This window comes from Copadichromis virginalis, linkage group LG13, assembly GCF_057382275.1.
Source record: "Copadichromis virginalis isolate Kocher_CV1m ecotype Utaka linkage group LG13, C_Virginalis_male_GT1.1, whole genome shotgun sequence".
In the NCBI taxonomy this organism is placed as follows: domain Eukaryota; kingdom Metazoa; phylum Chordata; class Actinopteri; order Cichliformes; family Cichlidae; genus Copadichromis; species Copadichromis virginalis.
This window is the reverse complement of record NC_140630.1, coordinates 15,920,269-15,941,629: the sequence shown is the minus strand read 5'-3', so window position 1 is coordinate 15,941,629 and position 21,361 is coordinate 15,920,269. Positions and strand designations below refer to the sequence as shown.

Below are 21,361 nucleotides of genomic sequence, written 5' to 3'. Positions count from 1 at the left end.
CCGTGTCAAGTCTCTGGTGGATCTTTTTCTGTTTATTAAGAGCATGATTTTCATTTGCTATAGACAGGTTTGTAGGCTGCTTCTTGTTTTGTCCCCCACTTGTCCAATTTCAAATGTTTTAATGGACACACTGCACACTTTGCCGAGATACAGCAAGATTTTAGCTAATAGCGCCTTTGGAATTGCCTTATTGGTGCAAAAATACTATTTTATACCTGTCAAACTGTGTTATCTTGTGCATTATTCTGGAATTCAGTTAAAGACATGGGAACAATAGATGTGTTTTGGCAACAGGCAGCTAAAAGGATACAATTTAAAATAGATTATTTGCGAAGTTGTCTGTTATGTGTAGACTCAACACTGGTTGATTCTATGAGTTAAGTAAACATGTTTTGCTTCAGTGATTCATAGGTCGGTCAGTGAAAGTAGTCAGGTGCAAAGAGTGGACAGAAAATGAGTCAGCAGCCAGTGTTCAAAGAAAACCTTTGAAAGGCCTACAAAGAAAACTAAAGAACTAGTCCTCAAGACAACTTAAAAAATTACAACAAAGTCTGGCTTCTTGGAGGCAAAAGGGATGAGTGGTAGCATAAGACTTTTGAACAGTACTTTATTTGCATATTTATTGAAGATGGTTTATGGTCAAATCGATTTGATAAATCTTAAAGCTGGTTGACTGTAAAGAAATAGCATTTAAAGGCCTTTACTGCTTACGAATGTGTTTTTTTATAGAGTGTAACACTTACAGTTTACAGCAAACTTTCTTTCTGCAAAGAGGCTAAGAATTGAGAAAAGTCAGCCAACTCTCCTGATGGAAATGAATACTTACAGAGTGTGGAATTTCTGAGACTCGACACTGATTGGCTAGTCGATGTGTGATGAAGGGGCTCAGCCCATTCTGTCCTGGCTGAGAGAAGTGTTTGTGATTTTTATAGTCTTAAGTTCCATCAAACATCTGCATTCACATGCAGACGTACACACACTCACAACAGTCGCTTGTTCTTGGTCTTTTGGCGAGGATGGGTTATCCACTGGTGATTCTGTTGTGTGTGGGACTGCTCCACCAGACCACGAGGGCTGTCCATATGGATAAACTAGCAGACCAGAAGATTTGCGGAGATGCAGAGTGCTCATGTAAGTCTGAGCATTAAAAACAGAAGCATAGCAGAGCATGCAGGATGCAGCACGTTTCAAAATCAACAGTAGATGCTTATGTTTCGCATTCTTCTTTTGTATTTTTTCCTGTGCTGTATTAGATGTTCTCTCCATGGCCACAGTCTTGGATTACTTCATATCTCCTGACTGCCGATTTCTCAACCTCAGAAAGGGTCAGGTGGTTTATGTGTACTCCAAACTCATTGCAGCAGAGGGCGCTGGAGTCTTCTGGTCTGGAAGCGTATGTGCAGATTTTGTACATTGTTTAATGGCACTGTACACTTGAGTTGTGAAAGACAGAAGATGTGCAACAGCTGTGGTAAACAAACACAAACCTTCTGGCTTTTCTGACAAGAAAAGACATTTGGTTGCATATCAGAGTCCACCGTATCTGAAACGAGCAGGCTTTTCATTATGTCAAGTTTTGTAAGAAAGGTTATGCATAATACATATAGAGTGTGGTGCATGCTAATTTGCTGGAGTTATATTATTTTTGCTGGCAGATTTACAGTGAGCGGTACGTGGACCAGATGGGCATCATTGGATACTTCCCTGCAACTGTGGTGAAGGAGACACAGAGGTTTACAGAAAACACAGTTAAGATCCAAACAACTGTTAGTACATTGAATTCTTTTATGCAACATTTTTTTTTTAAATGAATGAATACTTTTTTTTCCCATTCCATGTTAGGAAGTAGAACCTGATGTTTTGCTTGTCTTTCAGGACATGGACTTCTACTGCGATTAAGGGGCTGAAACCTCTTCCTTGTCAACTCTTTCTGTTAGTAACTCTGGCATTTATAAAGGACAAAGTATGCAGACATTAACTCAATGAGTCTTTTTGTCTATATTATTCCAACATTTTGATTATATAAATATATAAAAGTTAAAGAAATGAATTTTCCAGACACCTTTTTTATGATTTTTCTTGACTAGTAATTGCAATTATATTGTACTTGTCTTTGTTACACATCTAGAAACTGGCTTGGAGCTGCTTATGCTGAGAAATAGCTGCTGTGAAAATGATTAAATTCGTTTTCTAAAGCTTACAGTCTTTTTTTTATTGGAGTCAAGGTTTCTTGGTAGTGTTATCAGAGACATCTTATAAAATCCTGACTTTTCATTCATTCTACTATGTTCTACTCCACTATGTTCTCAAAAGAAATGTCATCTAATAGAATTAATTTTTAAAAAAGTAATTTAAAAAAAAGTATCATGACTGGTGTGAAGAGCTCAGGACAGAAGGCCTAAATTCAGATTCTATTTTACATTTTTATTCATCCTATAGAGAAAAAATGTAAGTATCCAAAGATGTTATATGTGACAAAAATACATAAAACACTATTTAAAGTATTTTTGTTGTTGTTGTTTTTATCAGGGTATTCTTATTTTACCAGCATTTGAGACAACATGACAGCATGTTTTGATGGAGCAGCAGAAACACAGTGGTAATTTTCAAATAAATGAATGCATTTTCTAAAAATGCACCTGCTTTACTAAAAGCTCTGTTAGATGTTTCATGGTGATTTGGAAAAATACCCAGGTCAGACATCCTTAAAAGCTCACAAAGGCTGCTTATTGCCCTTTCACATTTTATGACTGTTATCGCTTTTCCAAAAAAAAAAAAAAAAGAATAGTGCCACGTTTTTTTATACAAAATAAAAATGCTAAAATGCCCAAATGTTACGATGTATGAAATGAGTGCACGTTGTCTTCCAGTCTGTCTCTCTGCCTGCACTCACCCACCCTCCCACACGCCCACGCAGTTTCTAAAGATCTGTCATGATTAAACATGGCCTGGCATATTGTCGCTGTTAAGACTCTTTCCAAAGGATGATTTAAATCTCCTTTTGATTGGTTTTGAATCATCAGTCTTTTTTTTTTATTTCTGCGTCACAGTACCCACCCAGATAAAGTGCTGAATATAACATCTCAATCAAATCTTTCTTTGACGTTTCCAACTGTGGATTATCAAAGTTAGACATTTCATTTTGATAAAGGAAGACTCTATGATTTAGTTCATGCATTTCAGAGCTGCCATTTAGTGTCTCTGCCATCTCAAGAAGTCTCTCACATCACTACTGAATGCACAGATTTTTTTGATACTACTGCAAAATTGTGCATTTTCATCTTGTTTATTTCTGTTTGACTGGAGGCATTCTTTAGTAAGCTTTACAAGTTTAGGAAATAGGGCTGTCACATACATAATCGATTTAACCCATCACCTGCTCAGCCCAGATCAATATTAACCTGCTTTATATGTGCCACCAGTGAATGTCACTCAGAAAAAAACATGCCTGGGGCAAGGGTCTGATAGAGCAAGAGAAGAGAAGAGAAGAGAAGAGAAGAGAAGAGAAGAGAAGAGAAGAGAAGAGAAGAGAAGACAAGAGAAGAGAAGAGAAGAGAAGAGAAGAGTGAAACATTTCCTGAAGGAAAACAACATCTGTTTTAATACGTGTTCATATTTGAATGAAATTCTAATCATTGCACAGCATCCACAGAGGAAGTGGATGATGAATGTGAATGTGATTGTTATTAACAATTGACCTAAAGAGGAGAAAAACTCTGCCTTTTTTCAGCTGATTGCCAATTGAAGTTGCGAGAGTATTTGTGTAAGCCTATGCAAAACCACAAAATTCACAAATCACGGCAAGTTCAGTCAGTCTTCTGTCAGACAGCTGTAGCTTTAGGGTGTCACCATGGTGACAGGCAGTGAAACTGTGACACAAGAGATTGATGTATGTGCATGTTTGTGTGTTTCTTCTGTGTGAGCTAAAGGAGCAGCTGGCAAACGCAAGAAACACTTTTTTCCTCCTTCCACCTTGTATCCCACCCACACCTCTGCGGTCAGCGGCATAGTGCCCCGTGGAGTTTGGAAATCAACAACCTCGGGGCTGGCTGCCAGCGAAGTGTGACATTTAAGACGTGATATGCATCTTCCTTTAGAATTTTCCAAAGTTGCCATGGCCAAAAAATGCTTTGCTTGCCTATGTGATCCAATTGGTGGCGATACATTTAAAAAACAAAAACAAAGAAATAATAAGAAAGAAAGAAAAAGATAAAAATAGTATATACCGTTCCACGCCTTTGAAACAGGAGTCGTGAGTTCGACTCCCAACCAGGGCGTTTGTATCCAGTAAGGGTCCCCGAGCTAGACCCCCCATGCTAACCAAGCCTACCTCGGATATGAGCTAAGTGGAAGGAAGGATGCTGGGGGGCTAGTGAGTATCAGTACCACGGACCAGGAGGAGACAATGAACATCCACAAGTACATCAAGAAGATGGCCGCAACCAAGTACAAGCTCCATAGAGGCAGGGGTGTACCACACCAGGCAAGATCCCAGGTGCATGCTGTGTAAAGATGCCGCTGAGACAATTCAGCACATTGCAGCACATAAGTGCATGATGCTCGCAGGCAGGGCATAGATGGAACGTCATAACCAAATTGCCAGCAGAATATCTGTGCCAAGTATGGCCTGGAAGTCCCGAGGTCAAAATGGGAGACATCCGATGGTCGAGAATGACCGAGCTAAGATCCTGGGACTTCCAGATACAGACGGCTAACCAACCGGAAATAGTAGTAGTGGAAAAGCAAAGGAAAACGGCTGTAGATGTAGTGATACCTAATGACTGCAACATCAGGAAGAAGGAACAGGAGAAGCTAGAGAAGTACCAAGGGCTCAGAAAAGAGCTCGAGTGGTCCCACTGGTAATCAGAGCACTCGGTGCAGTAACCCCCCAAGCTAGGCGAGTGGCTCCAGCAGATCCCAGGAATAGCAGCCAAGATCTCTGTTCAGAAGAGCGCAGTTCTAGGAACAGCAAAGATACCGCACAGGACCCTCAAGCTCCTAGACCTCTGGTAGAGGACCCAAGCTTGAAGGACAACAGGGACAAGAGGGGATTTTTTTTTAAATAAATGTATATCTAAAATATAAATATATATATTTTAGATTATATTTTTAGATTATATAAATATAATCTAAAAAAACTGCATAATTGACATCAAATGAAAACTAATGAAAAGTAAGAGGAGAGGAGAAGAACAGCTGAAGCAAATACCTGCTGTGCAGTCCTCGTACACAGGATGACCCATCCTCACTTTTTCTAATGGAAACAGCTCAATTTGCTTCAACTGTTGCTTTTATATATTTTTTCCAGTGGAAAAAGGGTTATTTCTTGGTCAGGAAAAGGATAGAGAGAACACCAATTTCCCGAACACTAAAGCCATGGTACTCAGTGTGCCCAGTAGTAACATTATATACAGCCCTCAAGTATGTATGACATTTAATAATGTCATACAGAAGTACAGAAAGAGACCAATCAGCATCTATCTTTAGTTTAAACTTTTTTACCCATAATAGCATGCCAAACCATTCTAACAATGACAAACACAGCCAGTGTTAGGGAGCAACCTCTGTAATGGTTACACACACACACACACACACACACACACACACACACACACACACACACACACACACATACACACACACACACACACACACCATCCCCTGAACAGACACTTGACAAAAACTACCCAAAAGTGCTTGACGTGTGCATTTTCCTTGTGCAGTCATTGAGAAAATCTCACTCTGTCATCAAAACTTTGATAACTTGTGCATTTGTGTGATGGAAGATTCTCTCCGGTTATGTGTGCATACACGACTAGGGGCAGCATTTGACTTAATCAGTAGTGTCTTCAAGGTGCTTGAAAAATAGGCTTTGTCTGCACTAATTTTCTTCAAGGATGTCAGAAAATGCCAGCTCACTGCTTGTTTCAACCAGTCAATCAATCAGTCGGCACGAATCAATCACTGCTTTAGCCTGAGGATGTATGGTGGCCTTCTTGCTTTAATTTACTCTAGATTTCAAAGTGCATTTGTCATCCATGTTTTGTGTCAAAAAAATGCGTGCACATCAGCAGGCCATGCCAAGTGTATTGCTGCTGTATTTCAAGGATAAGTCATAATAGAAGTGAGAAGAAAGTGCAGCTTCAATAATATTATTTTTCTCTTATTGTATTTATCTATCTTACATTCTTGCTCTCTTAGAGTGTGTGTGTCTGTGTTATGTCTGACTCATATAATTACACCAGCTAGTGTAATTCCCCCCAATTCTCTGTCAAGCAATGACACGAAGAACCCAGTGATTTCATTTCTTGTTCAACCCTCCAAATAGCTCAGGAGTCAGTTGTATCTACTGTTTGATATTTACTGTTATATTCTGGTAGGCATTTGAAAACCTGTATTCATGGATAAAAGGGGGGCAGCTGAGATATAGAGTGAAATAAGTTGCGCTTTTCCAGTGAAATTAATACCTGTACCCCCTCAGTGAACTTGGTTAATATCTCATAGGAAGTGTGAGTTTGGTAAAGAGAAGGTGAGCTGCCAAAAAGAGTTTCTGTTATTTCAGTTTCCTTACCTTGGCCGCCTACATTTATGTCACACCTGAACAAACCCAACTCCACAGGTCAGCCTTCTCCAACCGAGAGGGCTAACTTCCTTCCATTACTTCCCACCTCTATTTTGCCTGTCACTGTGGTTACCAGAAAGGTTACCACAGTGACAGAGAAAGGTTACTGTGTGTTTGTGCATGACAGCGGGTGTTTGGAAGCTTAGCAGTGTACAGCAGGACCTTCATGATTCAAGAAATTAGTTATATACAGCAGTTAACCTTAACTGTTCGGCCAGTGAAGTTCTTGTAGGTCAAAAGGTCAAGACAGGAAATGAACGTGAACATGAGGAAATTGGCAGCATTAACCTGTAATATTTTGTTTTACAAATTAGAGAGGTATTATTCTGAAACAGCTCTAACAAATTAGTAGTAGATGTGCTAGAAGATACATACATAATTGAAGACCAGCAATTGTAGTGTTCCAAAAGGTGGAAATACATCATCCAAACATCAGCTCCTATAATTAGTATTTTGCAGCGTTTAATTGTCGACAATGATAAAAAAAATCTAAATTCTTGCGAATAGCGCTAACAGATAATCACCATGACTGAATGAAGCATGCAGAAATCTGTTGTAAGCCAGTCCACTTAAGCATAATGTATATATCTCATTAGCAGCTTACATTAATAGTGCTTTCTTTTCTGAACAGACCTTGGTGAACGCTGGCTTTGCATGTTTTTCTGCAACAGCTCAAAGACTGAATATTTTAAGATCTGACCTCTTTTCGTCATGTTTGCACACAAAGAATCATCTGATGAAATCTACCTAGGTTGTGAGTATGATCATGTTACATGCAAACATGGGTTTTAGTAAGCTTTAAATGTGCAAGCTAAAAGAATTTAAGCTGTCAGACCAAATTTCCTGTTTCATTTTGTTAAATAATTGCAGTGTTCGCAGATACCTCATACATAAATAATACATTTTCTTGCACCACCACAAAGAATAAACTAAACCCAGTTCAGCATGTTTGCATGATATTAGCAAGACTCTGTAATTTCCTTTATTACTAGACATTAGAGTAGAGGAAAGCTTCCATCAGTGATCTTGTACATGCTGACTTCAAATATATTTGGTAAGGGGTTTTTTTTGTTGCTCAGGCTTCTGAGCTATGAATAGACTGTCATGACAACCAATTACCCATTACAAAAGCAGCAAGGCTAAGTAAGGCAATTAAGTGGTGAAAAAAATTGTTTGTTGCATGTGTTTCTGCTTGCAAAAGTGTCTGAAGGCAGCAAAATACTCTTGTGTGGAGTTTTACAGAGGAAAGAAAATCGAAATATTTTCTTATGCAATACTTTTTTGTAAAAATTGTACTTTCACAGTAACAATCCCACAACAATATTGTTTTATTAAACAACAGGAAACATTAATGTAATTATACAGTAATATTTTACAGGGAATGTGATTTGTTATGCAGAAGAAGAAGTAGTATGCTGTTAATAGTGATTGTTAACTAAACATTAATGGAAAACCTAAAATGATTAAAATAAACGAATGCTCTAATGAACTGAATTTAACAGCAATAAACAGATATACAGTGAGGCATATGTCATTCTTTCAAGCTAAAAGCTGTGCTATCAGTTCAGAGTAAATATATAGAGTTGGACTTTTAATAGCAGCTCTCATTTCCAGCGCTGAATCTTGATGTGTCATTGTGTCTGCATGCTGCATTAGGCTGTGGTTCATCTATTAGGCTTCATCCTGTTTCTTTCAAGTTCCATATCTCAGTGTTACAGCCACCCAGAGGTTGTTGCCACAGAATGACATGACTGACAGAGATTACAAAAAAATAGCTGTAATATAACTTTGCATAATGGGGAAACGGTTATGCACTGCTCCATTTCACGATGTCAAATCATACCAAGCAGTGATGGTGGTGGTGCGGGGGGGGGGGGGGGGGGGGGCTTGAGCGCGTGCAAGGGCATACATTTGTGGTGTTATGTGAGGGGTTATCTACGTCACCACATGACACCTGAAAGGTTCTTGGTATTAAGTGACAAGCAAATGTCAGGATACACTGTGTCAGAGGCAAATTTCGTTCTGCTTTATATAAACCACCTGCCTTTAAGCCTTTACAGGTAGGCAGGCTGTCCTAGAGAGCCTGCAGGCAGTTTATAGACAAACCAGGTTTGTTAAGCTTAATGGTCCTTGTATTGATTTGCTGGGCTATCCTCACAAATTGCAGGGGTGGAATGAACAATGAGATTCTCATTGAGGATCTCTAAATGCATTTCTCTTTGTAGTTTTATTGACCCTCCTGGAGCAGCAAGTGCAGTGTTTATTTACACACTTTGCTCACAGCCTGTTTTTAGAATGACATGATGGATATGTGAAGAAGGTGTTCAAGGAAGCAATACACATCATCCACAGTCGACTGGCTACAAACAGCTTTTGATAATAAAAAGAATATTAAGTGGCTATGGTTATTTAAGTTGGGAAGTGAAAGTGTGAAAATACCATTCGAATGAATTACCTTTACCCGATTAAATAAATTAGTCTAGACTGAATAAATTAATCAGCCCAGAGGAGGATGATAATTAGCTGCCTTGACTTCAGAGCCAGTACACAGAATGGCAGCCTTATCGGTTAGCTCCTGGAAACTCAGTGGAGTTACTGGACTACAAAGGAGTCTGTGGCCATTGCTAATCCCAGGCTGGATCAAACAATGCAGCTTCTCACAATTGTGCTAAGAGTCTGCCAAAAGGTGTCAAACCCCATGTTTCCATGAGCGTGGCTATAGCTAACGTGTACTCTGTTTACACATAAAGCACATAATCGTAATGAGCCTTTGCAGCTTGGCGACGTGGAAAAAAAAAATTGTATTCACATGCACAATGCTCAGCAACACATTTTTTTTTCCACACATAAACTTTGCCCTCAGTACCTAATGCGTAAAAGGGATGTTGCCTGCAAGTTTACAGGCAGATTCCTGGAAATGTTTACTCTTACACCCTTTTGTGTTATTAAAGAATAATTTCAAGATTTTGAGAACTGGTAAAAAGCTAAAGCACATGATTAGCCTTTAATTGCTTGTGGTTGTAGCTATGTTTACTCTGTGCCCTGTGTGGACTATGAAAAATATCCACATTGTTTGCTTTCTTAATGGACTATGCTCTTTGGCTGTGCGTGTAGGACAGTACTGGAAAGGGGCTTGGAAACCTCTGAGATACCATTACCATTAGCCCTAATGTCCTTTTAAAATGGAAAGAGCATCAGAGCCCACACACAGAGACTGCTGTGTATGTTGTTTGAGTGATACAAACTCTTTGTCATGATATCCTGCCAAGGTCACCAGGCCTGTCCCCTTCCTGTAGTCACAGACACATTAGAAATTAGCCACTGAGGCAACTGGCATACTGCAGGAGCTGATTAGGAAATGTTGAGCATTTTACATTCATTTCCAATATTTGCTGGGTTTGTTTAGCTATTTTTAGCTTCATTCAGGTATATTATAGTGTCCGTAACCGAAGGTTGACCTCTCTTGGTATTTTTACCACTTTCTAGAGACTCATTGTTTTTTGGAGACATATGTATACTCAGGGAATGAGTGTTTTTGGTGGTTCAAAGGTCAAAGTGTTTCTGCAGGCTTTTTAAAAAGGCATGCAATGTCACTGTCAAATACCACAGCTCGACTAAAGCTAATAATTGCTGACACCTTCAATTGGAGGTGGCTGATTTCTGTGATGACTTAATGAGCGCATGAAAGGAAATGGGAAAGTTGGCAGTGCTATGAGTAGGTGAGGACTAGGTCCAGCTCAGAAGGCTTGATTAGTAAAAATTAACTTTGAGGTAATATTTTCCACAGTGTTCAATCAAAATCATCAGCAGCAAATGGTGTTTGAATCTGGCATGTTGGGGGCACGCAGCATGATACACTACTAATGGCAATTAAACTGCTGTAGTCATAACATCAACATAATTTCTGAATGCATGCTGAGCATGAATGCTTGTCACAGTGATGAGAATGACTTATCCTCAAACTTACTGTAAACTATAAAGCACCCACTGGTATCATTTAGCTGATTGCTGTTGTGCTTTTGACAAATCATCTCATTATGTGTCACTGAACAGTTTCTCGCAAATGAGACTGGCATGAAATACAATGCCAGCAATGTAGTATACTTTTCTACCTAAAACTGCTGATCTGACATCACTGCAGTGGCAACAGCCAAAATGACTGCAGTTTAAAGGCATCACTTTGTTTTCAAATAGCAGCAAAGCAGGGAACCAGACCTTTGGAGGGAGTGTGTGAGCAGACAGGAAAATTATTGCTTGAATCAAATTCAGATATCCCAGTAACAAATGTGTCACAGTAGTTTAAGAAGAAGAAGAAAATCAACCCAAATGATTGATGTAATGTGGACACAACTTGGTAATTTAAAGTAAGAAAACACTGTTGTCTTAATATTTTCAGGCAAATTGTAAAAGATGCCATTTCCTTCAGAGTAAAAGTGAGTTTGTTAATTAATCAAATCAGATTTAATGTTTTTTTTCAGCCCTCAGCCCTCTCTCCAAGTGATTCATCCCTAACGCTAATTTGCATGTCCTTTATTCCCTCCTAGGTGGCGCCTTCATTAGGAAGCACACCTCAAAATAAGTAATACACAGAGGGAAATAATTATTGTGATTATGCATAATCTTTGCTCGCACAGTTGTTTTTCTTTTCCAATTAAACTAAATTTATATTCAGAACACACTCTGAATATCATAGCAGGTGGCTGCTCTTGCCTCACCTTCACTGGTGTTTGTGAAGAAAGCTGCGTGAGAACCGCATTGCTACAGGCTACAATGGTGTATTGTTTTTGCCAGTTTCTGAGAAAGCAATACATCTTTGATAATATAGGGCATTTTCCCCCTTTTGATACTAAGCCTTTGTACAAGCCCAGTGAGTTCATGTTATTTCTGGGTTTACAGAAAAGTCTGGCTAAAGAGAAGAAATTATAGAGGCAAGGTATGTCGTATGACTAACACAGATAAACAGACAATGGCACAGCCACTAAAAAAATATAATAATGGGGATAAATCAGATTAAATTAATGAATGTAACTTAAGGGCAATCAATTACTATTATATTTACACACTCGTAATCATAGTCAGAGTTAAGCCAGAGTTTTAGCTTTATGGTATGCTTGTTAATGGACTGTTAATTATAATGCATTGTATCTTGAGACGGCACTTTTTTGATTGGATAATAAATTTACCTATAGTGAAAAACACAAAGAGTGCTCAGATGTCAGGCATCGATTTAGATTCAATCTACAATGATGCTAGAGACCAAAACCAAATTGTGTGATGTTTAATAAAGCATCAGTCATTTCAAGTAAAGACATTCAGCTCAAATGTATGCTTATAAATGACTTGCAATACATTCAAAATAATTTGCTTTGTACATTTGTACATTATTTATAACAATAATAACCTCCAACTTTGTTTTTGTAAGTTTGTCACAAAAGAGAGTGAAGAGGAACACAATACAACACAGTCAGCACAGCACTGCTCCCTTACTGAGAAGAGGATGCTACAGCAGGTAGCTGTGATTTGGCTGATCTGCTACACCCGGGGGATTTGTGTCTCCAAGTCATATAACAATGTAGATTTTTTTTTTTTTGTGTGTGTGTGTACGGAATATGATCAGCTGGCCTGTTCTGCTATTTATTCACTGCTCTTTGTGGATTTAACCAACGCAATTCAACAAGATCTAAGCAGATGTTATGCAAGCTGTACTGACACTGTGAATATAAAGCTTGTATAAAAGGTAGAAGTCAGTGAGTGAATTTATTCTGCGTCATCTTAAATAAAAAATAATGTCTGCTGCCTTTGATGTAACCTAGTAACAATACCCGAGGTGTAACCAGTCCAAAGTTCATCACTGTAAAGGCTATATTAAACTGCTTGATATGTTTGTGCAATCTTTGAATTGCTTCAGTAATTACTTGAGTTAGTTTTACAAGATGTTTCACAAAAACCAAAACATAATGTAGAGATTCAATATCTGATTTTAAAACTCTAAAATTATTTAGCACATCACATGTAAGATTTACATTTTCAGACTATTAAATTCCATGTGCTGAATAGTCATTACTGACTGTTAAGCAACTTTGCATCTGCACCATGAACACATTACAGAAATGAGAAGAAAAATCTGTGCGATGAGACTATAAGCAGTCTGTGGGACGTCATTATTTTGTTATTAGTGAGCTAGTATCTCTCTGCTGTCACTGGAAGCGATGACAGGCTGTAGCTCAGGAAAAATGAACTCATTCACTAGTAATATGCAGTAACCTGCCTATGAGATTTAATTACTCATTAACCAAAAGTGCCCTAATCATTCTGTTTAGCCCCTGATCTTAGGGCACTTTGCTACTAGCAGCCTGTCACAAAAACGCACAAGGTGTTCCATTAATTTAGTTGAAACCATGAAAAATGCTAATGATAACATAGTTTGACAGGCATAAAATAAATGTTGTGCACCAAGAAGGTGACTTCCAAAGAGCTATTAGCGAAAAACTTGGCATATTTCAGCATGGTCTGCAGAGTCTTGTTAAAACATTCAAGAAAACTGGACAAGTGGAGCGCAAAAGTAAAAGTGGCAGGCTTAGAAATCTATCTACAACAGATGAACAGTATCTAAAAGCTATGTCCTAAAGAAATATGAAAAAGTATCCAGCAAAGACTTGACACAGAACACGAGACATGACAACAGGTCTTAAAGCGTGATGAATCCAGATTTAACATTTTTGGGGTGAAATTGTCATTAATATGTACAACAGTGAATGTATCTCAGCTGTACCTCAGTGAAACATGGTGGAATCTCTGTCATGGTTTGGGGCTACATTTCAGCCATTTTATTGTTGGAGATTTTTTTAATCACTCAGATTTTGATTCACCATTCAACAACATATAAAAGTGTTGTGCTCTAAAAGTAGTTATAAAACTTACATTTTCTGAATCGTTGGGAAAATCTCTAAATACTATTCTTATTTAATTGTGTTTTATTTTTGGACACATTTCTAGTTCATTTTTGTAGTTCACTAGCTCCAGGAGGTCAGAGTTCAGATGAGTGATGTCATCAGTAAGCGCAGAAAAAAAAGGGAAAAAAAACAGTGTCTGAGACGTGAAAGCAATGTTTTGCTGATGATGCGCTATGCTGCCTGTAAACTCCAAACCTGAACTGAGGAGAATAAAGTTGCAAAAAGTTAGAATGGAGTCATGTCTCTCTGAGGGTGCAACAAAAGCTACCATCTAGTTGGCATTTTTCAGCATGGTAATGATCCTAAATACACTCCTGATGCAGCAAAAGAGTGCCTGGACAGACAAAACACACAATAGCCTCCCCAAAGCTATTACGACTTAAAGAAATAATAAGAAAGCTTAAACGTGGTCATACCAAATATTGACTTTCAAGTTCATTAAACTTTACAAACTCTGTTTTTGCCGTATACACTGTATTTCCATGTATATTTAACGTTTGTAAAGGAATAGTTGAAAGTTCTCCTTTTCCCTGTATTCCTGGTATTTAATTGACTACATTTTCAGGAGATACTTGGAAAAATTGTGCACTAAGTGTAATGGGGAGAATAAAAAACAGACTTATTCTTTTCATCTGCTTGAGAAATAAATCGATTTGCTCGCAAAATCACAATCGGCAGCTGGCCAATACATCAATCGAAAAAGTGCCGATATTTTAGCAGTGGAAAACATGTGCACAACATAGTATATTTTCAATACAACCAAAACGGATATAGTGAGTTTTTACTCCAGTCAGTTTACATCATATTGCTGCATATTAAACACAAGTAGAATGTGGCTCACCTACACTTATATTGATAGATGTATTACAGTATTTCATGGTTTATATTATTAGCTCAAGGCTAAACAGAAGCACAGGCAGGAATATCAATAGCACTATATTAGCTAGCGCCCTACAGAGAGAAAAATCAAAACATCACAGCAGTGTAGCTTTGGACTTTTCATATGAAAGCTGTGGTAACTTGAATTACCTGTTTCCCCAAGGATAGAACGGGCTTTCCTGAGACTCCCTCAGACCTACTGAGGGGATGTAAACAGCACTTACAATGAAACATGACAAGTTCAGTAACTTTGATGTGGGGGAGGAAATGTTAAATGATACAGTGTTTTGCAGGAAGAATAAAGAGAGTGATGACTTCAGTTTAATCTTCCTCGGTGCTGAGCTGAGTGGTCCATGACAAATCAGGCTGGTGTTTGCACCTGAGCTGGCCATGTGCTGTCTGCCTCATAGCACATTAAGACTAACATATAATCCCTCTTCTTGCAGCTCCCTGTTAACCTCTTCTCCAGCTGCTCCGATGGAATATAATAGATCTGGTCAATACAGTTTTACATCCTTGTATTCATGTCTCGAGTCTGTAAAATGAACTATTCTCAATTTTTAGAGCAATGAGATCTGCCAAAAATCCCATTTTACATATGTCAACTTATGCATCATTTAAATTTGGTTTGCACGATGCCTGAACCGCAGTCAAAGCCAAACTGAATGATCTAAAGGAAGAGACAGTAAAGTAATGATCACTTGCAACCTCCGTGAAATCATGAAAGACCAGTGTTGTCTGAATTTTGATGTCTGCCTACCCAGGTCTACCCATAAAGGCCGTCATCTTATGTCACAGGGGCAGATCGACATGCAGTAGCTGCTTATATCTTAAGTAGAGTGGAACAGAGAAACATACAGAAGGAGACAGAAGAGAAAGCGAACAAAACCATCAAATATGAGGCTGCTGAAACTATCTGCAATCATTGTGAGTATAGCAACCATAACCCACAACACGCTCAGAGACATCCCATCCCACAACACTAGCCAGCACTGCCGAAGCTTTAGAGGATTGCCTCTGAAATGACAGCTTAACTACTGAGGGAGATAAGACAAGCTTCTGTCATTTCTATCATTGCCTCGCTCTCCATGTGGCTCCTAACATATGTGGCACTAACAAAGAGAACTGCAATATATTAATGTTTTGCTTTGCAGGTTTCCCAAAAAAAAAATAGACACACTTGCTCTCTCACTGAATGTTTAATTTCTAGAGTGTGGGCTCAACATTTAAATAAGTCACAGGGAATGCATTTTCTCTATAGTCTTAAAATATTTATGATTTCTGCGCACAAAATATATTAAGAAACTGGAATCAGATGTAAATGTCTTGGTTGTTTCAGTGTTTATTTGATTTTATCTTTGGAAACACAATATAAAGTTCAGCGTGAAATATCAATAGTGTTTTTTTTTCTTGTCTGGTTGAAAGGTTGGTAAAGGCTGCAGAGGCTTTGTTGTGGTTTAGCAATCAGTGGGTTTCATTGTGTGTGTGTGTGTGAGTGCCCGTGTGTGTGTATGTGTGTGTTTGATTATCTGCCGTTTATCACCTTGTAGCTGTCAGTCTAATCTCTCTACCTCTTGCCCAAACTCTGACAGGCACCCTGCTTTCTCTACAGCCTTGGGCAAATATGAAAAATTAAAGAGCCATGATTCTCAGCACCTCCTCCAACACTACTGCAGATACACATCAATGCCTTTTAACAACTCCATTTATGTAATGCCATCTCTGCAAAGCCAGTTTTTTAATAGATGGTTGTCCAGTTGTAAATTAAATTCCACTGTAACTTATCCTGTATCCAAAGGTTGCCAGAGGTTGAGCTCTATAATTAACTTATGACAGTACATGCTTGTGGAAACAAAACTTTCCAGTGCTGAACATCAGCAATATTTCAACTTTAAAATGCTATTGTTATAATATGTTTCATAGAACAACCACTGCAGTGAGATGTGGAGAATTGGATCAATTAAAATTGAATGGATAACAAATTTCTACTTCATGAGTTAACAAGCAAACTTGAGTTAAGAGGATGCCTTCCTTAATATGAGCTAAAACATGTTTCTTCAAATGATTCATTAATTTATTTCACATTTTCTCAGGATTTCATGCACTTACTCGAAACCTCTAAAAATCTGACTTTATTCATCCACCCACAAGCTACAAACAGATCTCTTATATACACACTGTTATAAAACTCAAGGGAAATTCAAAAGAATCATTTGGGAGATGCAGAGCTGCACAGCAAGCAGTTCCAGCAATCTCAGATAAAGAGCATGATGTGAATGCATTGTATTTATGTATTATTATAAAAGTATCCTTATATATATTATTAATTTTAACATTAAATTAAAATTAAAACCCTCATTTATTGTGTAACTTTATATTGATTGTGAGAGGTGAGCAGTTTGTACTACTTGCATTTCAAAGAATTTTTTTTCTTTCTGTAATAACTGCAGATAGAGGTGTAATGTCAGCATCACTTCAGACAGTGAGAAGATTTTCAACATCCTGCTGATGTCCACGTCTCTCACAAAACTGTTACTGAGCTGCCAAAAACAATCAAGGTTGCTCTTTAAAAGCAGAAGATGCTACAGCACGTCAGGCACATAGGGAGGCAGGCGGGCCAGGATACAGTCCATGTGAGTCAGCAGTCAAAACATACATGTGGATCACTCATGTGGCCCCAGCAGGGAAGAAATTTTTACTGATGCTGAAGAGAAGGGCTTGCCCAAGCTAAATAAATAATCACTGGGCTACAGAATAGCAGGAGTGTGGGAGGATGTCCGCATGGTGCATGGAAACAGTGATTAGTAAAGCAGATCCACTTATAGAAAATCCACCTTCATTATTTTCTAGACATCTAACTGATCCCCGTGCTATCATTCTCCCTCGTCACGCCTTTCAGATTAATTTAATGTGAACATTATACCAGACAGTATGCCATTATATAAGTACATTAGTATATTTCAAACAAGTACATACAGAGTTAACAGAGAGGAACATTTTAAATACAAAATGAGGTTTTGCATATTTTGTATGGCTGTTCTAATTATGTTCCACAAATATTTGATTTAATGATGCTGCCTCTTGACATTTACTGACATTTGGTGGGGGAGGAAATGATTTGCACAAGAGTATTTTTGTAATTATGATATTTTGCTTATTACTGGACACTGAGGAATGCAAAAATGGTACCGCTCTCAATCCGTTGCTCATGTTCAAAAATGCATGAAAAGTTGCATTAAAGGAAAATTTGCTGAATTTGAAACTGGCTCATGAATGAAGGGGGCTCTGGGGGCATTTTTATTCAGCAATTGCAATGAGTGCTTCTCACTATTGAGTCCTTGTGGCTGAACTGAAAAGACTATAGCATTAACAACAGATAACTGCGCAGCAATAAGCACTCATGATGCTCTTTGGTGAATGTTGTCTGTGTAAAGGAAATTAGTAGCATCACAGCAAGCAACCATTTCCCCATCTTGCTGTACTTTCTCATTCATGCAGACCACCCTCATATCACCTCCCAGCAGCCCTGTATGCCCACCTTCTAGTTTACAGCAGCAAGAAAGCAGGAGGACAGGGAGTCCTTTAATGAGCTACCTTTGTACCAGCACTCCTTTCGCTGCTACATGCTGCTCACCTCCAAATGACCAATTATAGTCCAGTGGGACTATGCTTTCATTCCACTCCACAGAAACGGTCAGGTTGATCATTGCACATATATAGGGTAAAACAAGAGAACTTCAGCCTTAGAAATATATTGAAGAATCATGTCATAAAAATCTTTCTGTAGGACTTCTATAGAAAGCTGTATTTAAAGGTCGCTATATGTCACATGAGTTTTCAGCGGTTCCCCCCCCCCCAGTTGGATGGCCAGCCCCAGACAGCCTACCCATCAATAGAATTTCCATCAACTCTGAGGACGATAGGAGGAATTCTCCAAGGTGCTGAAAAGTGCCCTCGAGCGCATCCGGGGGAGGAAACGACGGGACACACCCGCCGAGGCCATTGGTACAACGTCACGCGCAGAAACTACCCGAGCTAGGAAGGTAGATGAATAACAGATGAGAGGAGGAAGAGATGGAGGAGGAGAGCTAGAAAGCTGAGGATGCAGGTTTGGTCCACAACCGCCCCAACTCGAAGCACACGGTAAGAGCGGGTACACCTCGGTGAAATCCAACTTCCAGTGCCACCATCAGCTGACGACGAGGAGATGCGTTCGCAAAAGCGTTGATTCGACACCTTTACATCCCGCTGTTCTTCCTCCTGTTCCTCCTCTTCGCTTCTCTGACGTGGAGCATCCCATACACTGATTTTACTCTGACGGGCAAGCAGACAAGGCATACTGACACAAGCCAGACACGATGCTTGGATCGCCCCGATATGGGACAGCCTTGGGATTTACAGTGCTGCTGAACGCGCTGCTGCTTGCGACGCAGGCTGCAGAAGGAGTCTTAACGGACCATTTTCTGGTTCAGTTGCATGAGGACGCACAGGATGAAGCGCACCAAGTTGCAACACAACATGGGTTCCAGAGTGCCCGAAAGGTAGGGATGCTCTGATTAAAAAAGCATCACGCAATCCTGGCAGCAACTGTTTTTCTTTTTCTTTTCTTTCTTTCTTAAGTAAACCGACCAATTGATAAACGAATAAATATTATTAAATGAAAATGTCAGCGCGAAATATTTCTGGTTGTTTAGTAACGTTTGTGGTCATTCTCGCTCTTTTAAAACAATCATACATATTGCACGTAGTGAAACTATCCAGTAGAGGAGACATTGAGAAGCTTCTTCTGGTTTTCTTCTGGTTTGACTTCACTGCACTTTTTCTTGACTTGATGACGTCATTCTCACTGAACCGCAGGCCTTGTTTATTAGGTTTGCCACCGGCCCGTGGGCTAAATTCTATTTCAAAAACGCATCAAATTTCAGTGTCCTGCAAAAGGAAGATGCACCTGGAGCCATCTGTGAAAGATGCTGTCGAAGAAGAGACAAAACATTTCATGAACAAAACATCACACGAAGTTCTGGTTTGATATAATCCTCACAGTTTTGGACACCCCCTCCCCTTTTTTTAATGCTTCACATCAAAAAACAGCAAATTTACTTGGATACCTTGTTGGATGCCCTCTTTGTCAGAGACTGACATAGAAAAACACATTTTCCAATAAAATATAAAACACCTCTTTATTATTTGTCTTTTGCAGAGCACATAGTGTATTCACATTCATGGCCCTCCTTTGTCTCACCTGAGACAAATCAGATAGCTCGACAAATTTCAGATGCCTTTCAACATGTCAGAAGACTTAACAAGGCGTTTATGGCAGACTGATAGAAATAATTCCCCAGCAGTGTGTGTTCCTTGTCACATGTCAAAATAAATGTGTGGGTGAAATTGGCTGGAGCCTTAGTCAGTGAGGCGTAGCAGTGAACGGAGGGGTGTCTGCACAGCTCTGAATGAGGATGTGTGTTTTTTCTCCTCTCACCTCCACAGTAATAATAATAATAAAGAAAAGTGTTTGATTTGTATCTCATCATCATAATCTGATAACATCCTTGTGGTAGTTGTGCAGCATTGCTATTTCTGCTATGGCTTGCTCGCTTTCTTGTAGGCAATAGATCATCCCCTCCGTCTACTGCCTCCCAGGTTATGTAATCTGCAGCTATATTTGTCTTAATGGGATATGCGCCATTAAACAATGTCTGTGTTGTTTGAATTCTCTTCTTTTGTAGCTTAATTAACTAGACTGGGATACAGACAGGGGACACACATACAAATGTAAGCCTAAAGAGTGGCAAAAGAAAGACAGCAAAACAGATCTGTGATCAGCCAATGTAAAGCAATGATAATGATACTGCTACTGCTACTACTCTTAATCATCGCCACCATAATAATAACACATATTGTAATACTATGAGAACATTTCAATCTGACAAAAATGTTCAAATAAAAGAGCATTGGCAGATAAGGAGAATCTTTTGAGAAGTGTTACATTTTCACATTAGATCTGACAGCCGCATCTGAAACCATTTATTTTGAGGATTGACCTGTGCCCTGACTGTTACTAAAGCACAAGGGGGTCTTTAATCTGTGCACAGTGCTGGAGGGAACGCTCTGGATGATGCATCTCATTTCCCTCCCCATGTGACTTATTATGGTTGATCCCAATGCTGTTCTCCAGGCTTAACCGTCTGTGAAAGCCAGGGAGTCAGTGCCCTTGTTTCCATCTGGAAGATAACCTGCTATCCTCTTTCCTTTATGAACTATTGTATTTTGATTTGTCATTCACACTTTATGATTGCTGCCTCAACCCTCCCATCTGTATTTCTGCCCCTGATCCATTTCCCTGTCTTGTACTTCTTTTCTTTTCTTTCCAGCTTCCCTTCGGAGAAGGGCTCTTTCACCTCTACCCTCAGGATACTTCGAAGAGGCGGAGCAAACGCAGTGCCCGTAGGAGACAGCAGCTCCAAAAAGACAAAAGGGTAAGAATGCATATGACAATGAAACAATATACTGTGTATACATGTGTCTTTTTTCTATATGTAAAAAGTCCTGAATAAGAGATTTAACTTAAGCAGTGCTTGTTACAAAAAAGCAAGGTGCAGGTTCCAAGAAACATTCTAAATAAAGACAATACATAGATATAAACTCTCACAAGGACGGGATTTCACAAACCACTTGGCAAACAGCAGGCTAAAGAAATTCTAAGAAATGAAATAAACTACTACACAATCACCCTCATTTCATCAAACTGAAACTTCCAATGAGCTACTGAAGCAAAATCCTTTGGCTCCACATCTAGTTTAGTGCTTTATTGTGTATATAGTCATAGCAGTTTTACCACCAGTTCTCAATGAGAAATTGCAGTCCTTACGCAACTACAGGGTAATTATGCAGTAACACTATGATAAGC

At 39.0% G+C, this 21,361-nt stretch overlaps 2 protein-coding genes across 2 annotated transcripts in view; both read left to right on the top strand.

Annotated features, from left to right (window-relative positions):
- Window positions 1–898: 898 nt before the first annotated feature.
- Window positions 899–2,200, top strand: LOC146695411 (otoraplin-like). Its single transcript, XM_085476720.1, has 4 exons — window positions 899–1,131; window positions 1,254–1,393; window positions 1,656–1,766; window positions 1,876–2,200. Exons 1-4 carry the CDS (start codon window positions 963–965, stop codon window positions 1,897–1,899), a joined length of 444 nt encoding a protein of 147 aa, XP_085332846.1. The 5' UTR covers window positions 899–962; the 3' UTR covers window positions 1,900–2,200.
- A 16,156-nt stretch (window positions 2,201–18,356) lies between these two features.
- pcsk2 (proprotein convertase subtilisin/kexin type 2) overlaps window positions 18,357–21,361 on the top strand; it is a 29,277-nt gene continuing 26,272 nt past the window's right edge. Inside the window, exons 1-2 of the mRNA XM_085477539.1 lie at window positions 18,357–18,995; window positions 20,826–20,930. Coding sequence (XP_085333665.1) covers window positions 18,813–18,995; window positions 20,826–20,930 — 288 coding nt within the window. The 5' untranslated portion in view covers window positions 18,357–18,812. The remainder of the gene's footprint in view (window positions 18,996–20,825; window positions 20,931–21,361) is intronic.